A 3,053-nucleotide genomic window follows, 5' to 3' on the forward strand; every position below is an offset into this window, starting at 1 on the left:
GAAGCATGCATTGGTTAGGACCTTTTGTTAAAGTAGTGTAGCTGGAAATAGTGCACACTTTCCTCTTCAGGCTCCTTCGTCTATTACCTACAATATTAATCAGGCAGTGGAAAAAACATTCGGTTTAAAATGAAGTAGAAAATAAACAAACTGGAAGCTACACAACTGAATCTGGTGTTCTTTATTTACTGATGGAAATATATTATATGAAGGTGAATGTATTATTTCACAAACCATATTAGGTTCTAGACTTTTATTTTCTTTGTAGGGATGACAAATAAAATAAATCAGATGTATGTCTATTTGTTTAGAAGGGCTATGGGGTTACTTTGGATCTAGTTTTGAAGTATATGAATGATATTCTTAAAAAGTAAAATTTTTTCGGGAACTGTACAAATGCCATTATTGCAGTAAATCAGCTGCGAGATTACATTTATTCACTTGAATATCCGAAATATCCGGAAACTAAAATTACGATCTATCCAGCGAGCCAAATTTTAGGATATAAAAGTGTGATAATTTACACTTCCATAATTTTCGAGATATATTACGTTTTAGGAAAATGCTTAACACTTCATCATTTAGAGATCTAGAAAGAGGTGACCATAATGAAGAGAATCAAAATATTGTAGCAGCTATGAAAGCAATTCAGAAAACAATTAGAGCTATTATGATGTGGTTAACACTATTGAGTTTTATGTTGGTGGTGCATGTAGTATTTAGTGGTGTTTATGCAGTGGAAGTTTATGTTGGAAATAGTACGGTTAGTTGTGAGTTACAGCTGGGTCAGACATCTTTATCAAGCAGCTTAGTAGCACACCCACATTATCATTCACTTCACGTTAGTCCTTTTATGATGCCAGCTGACGTATCTAATAACACTCAACTAGGTGTATACCATGACGATAATGATGTCAGTTTGGATAAAAGATATCTATGGTGGTTTCTAGCTGCTGCGAAATTAGTAGACACAGGGTTAGCTCTTTATGAATTAGTTACTTCATGTCAGGACTGGTCATCTGGTGGAGCTAGTGCTAAAATTGGATGTGTGCATGGTGCACTGAGCACAGCATTTACCGCTGCTGGAGCTGGTTGGTACACTTGGAATAAATATATCGAAATAGGTAATCGATTAGTGTCGTTTGGTAAAAGAGACAGTTCGACAAATTATCAATCACATTTAAAGTATTTGGAATACTATGTAAATCTTACAAATTTGCCAGCTGCACTTGTTTACAATTCTGATGGAGATTTACATTACAGCGACGCTGGTGAAACTCCCGTAGTATTAACATACACTGCAACAGGTACTTTGGTACATTTCACAGCTAGTAGATTTAACGAGACTACGTTTATTAGTAGATGGGGTAAAATAAATGGCCTAGCATCAAAGAGAGACGAGCAGTTTAACGAGCAGGACTTCACCCAAGGAGGTATAGAATTTTCCCATATAATGAACCAAGATGATAATTCACGACTCTCCACGTCGAATGATTACGGACAGATGGACCACGAAGTATCATGCTTATTTGGAGATAAGCCCGGAAACACATATGAGTACCAAATATATGACAACAACCATAAGTCTACAATTACCGGAGGCATTGTTAAAGCCTTTCAGTATGATACGTATGATGTCAGTGCGTTGACTGGCGAATTTTCGTCAGGTACGCCAGAAAATCAAGCATGTGAGGTATCTTAAACATCAAGATATATATATCTACAAATTAGGCAACATGATCTGGGTTGTTTATCAATAAAATGTCCTATAGTATTAAACTGTGCATCCCATAATCAAAGTTCAAACCCAATGGTTTCAATGCCGCACTTTCCTATTTTCACGATCGTCTCTCATCACTGCAATTTGTTCACATTCTAACCCTCAATCATATTCAAATTCTCTTTCGTTAATAAATCGTTTTCTTCACCTAGTATACAAGATATAAATATCTCTTTCAAAATATTCTAGATAGATGTTTTATCTGACATAAATTATTCTCTTAATACAGTCTTCTATAAAAAATAGATTCTTGTATTTGATTTTCAATTTAGGTTGTTAATGTTCTTGTTTCAAGGAAATCAATAAGATAATAGATATTATGATCTAGTTGCAAAAGTTACGAATCTTTAAAACTAGAGAGAAGCTTGGGAGAGAAATATATATTATATATCGTTGTGTGATTATTATAGTCCGATATATATTGTAATTATATGTATTAAGTCACTAGTAATATGTCTTTCTCATATTACTACTCTGAAAATAGTATTGCTACTCTGAATTTCACAAACTAGCTTTATTACTGAAGGTATTAGGTCTGCAGAAATACTAATTTACACTTAAATAATGTTTAAATTAGTCTTTAGAAAGTAGTTAAATCTTTTACTTTCAATAGATTATAAGCCGCTTTTTGTATTTCCCTGTTTACGGATTTGAATCTGTGACAATACTTTAATAGGTTTAGCTGTGTTCTAGGATCATATAAAATGGTTATTCTCTTTTTGAGAATTTTGAGTGATGCCTATTGGTCAGTTTTGTTGAGAATTGTTATGCACTGACGACGTCTATTGGTCAATTTTATTAAGAAAAAAAGTGAGTCACTAACGCTTACCGTCAGGCCTTGCCTGCCAACAGACAAGTTATCCTTTTATAAAGATATTAAACTTGAATTATTTGTTAAAATATGAGTTTTGAGGATCACTGCTTAAAATACAGAAAAATATATAGGTTTTCATGATGTATGAAGGAGGAATTATATATGATTAGCACTGTGTACATAATTACGTATTCTTAAACTCAAAGAAGAGCATTAACATCAGTCACAAATTATGCAGAACTCAGTTGTGCGCAACATCAATACATGAGCTAACATGCATTGCCGACTTCGTGCCCGACATGCGTTGCAAGAAAGCGTGCTTTACTAGAGCTCTTACATAATCATTTACATTACCTTAATAAAATTCCAGCTACGATATTCCACCTGCGACATTCCACCTGACGGGTTTGCGCCTTAACTATGGGAAAATCGGGTTGTTCTACAAGTGCGGGCTATAGT

The 3,053-nt window shown here is 34.2% G+C and overlaps 1 protein-coding gene across 1 annotated transcript; it reads left to right on the plus strand.

Moving 5' to 3' along the window:
• Positions 1-562: 562 nt before the first annotated feature.
• AC631_05909 (uncharacterized protein) lies at positions 563-1,702 on the plus strand (the record flags this gene model as incomplete). The annotated part of the gene is made up of 1 exon (XM_015614738.1): positions 563-1,702. The coding sequence occupies one exon, from the start codon at positions 563-565 to the stop codon at positions 1,700-1,702; it is 1,140 nt and encodes a 379-aa protein (XP_015464434.1).
• Between the last annotated feature and the right edge of the window lie 1,351 nt (positions 1,703-3,053).

The sequence above is a fragment of the Debaryomyces fabryi genome, assembly GCF_001447935.2.
Source record: "Debaryomyces fabryi strain CBS 789 chromosome Unknown contig00335, whole genome shotgun sequence".
NCBI lineage: Eukaryota > Fungi > Ascomycota > Pichiomycetes > Serinales > Debaryomycetaceae > Debaryomyces > Debaryomyces fabryi.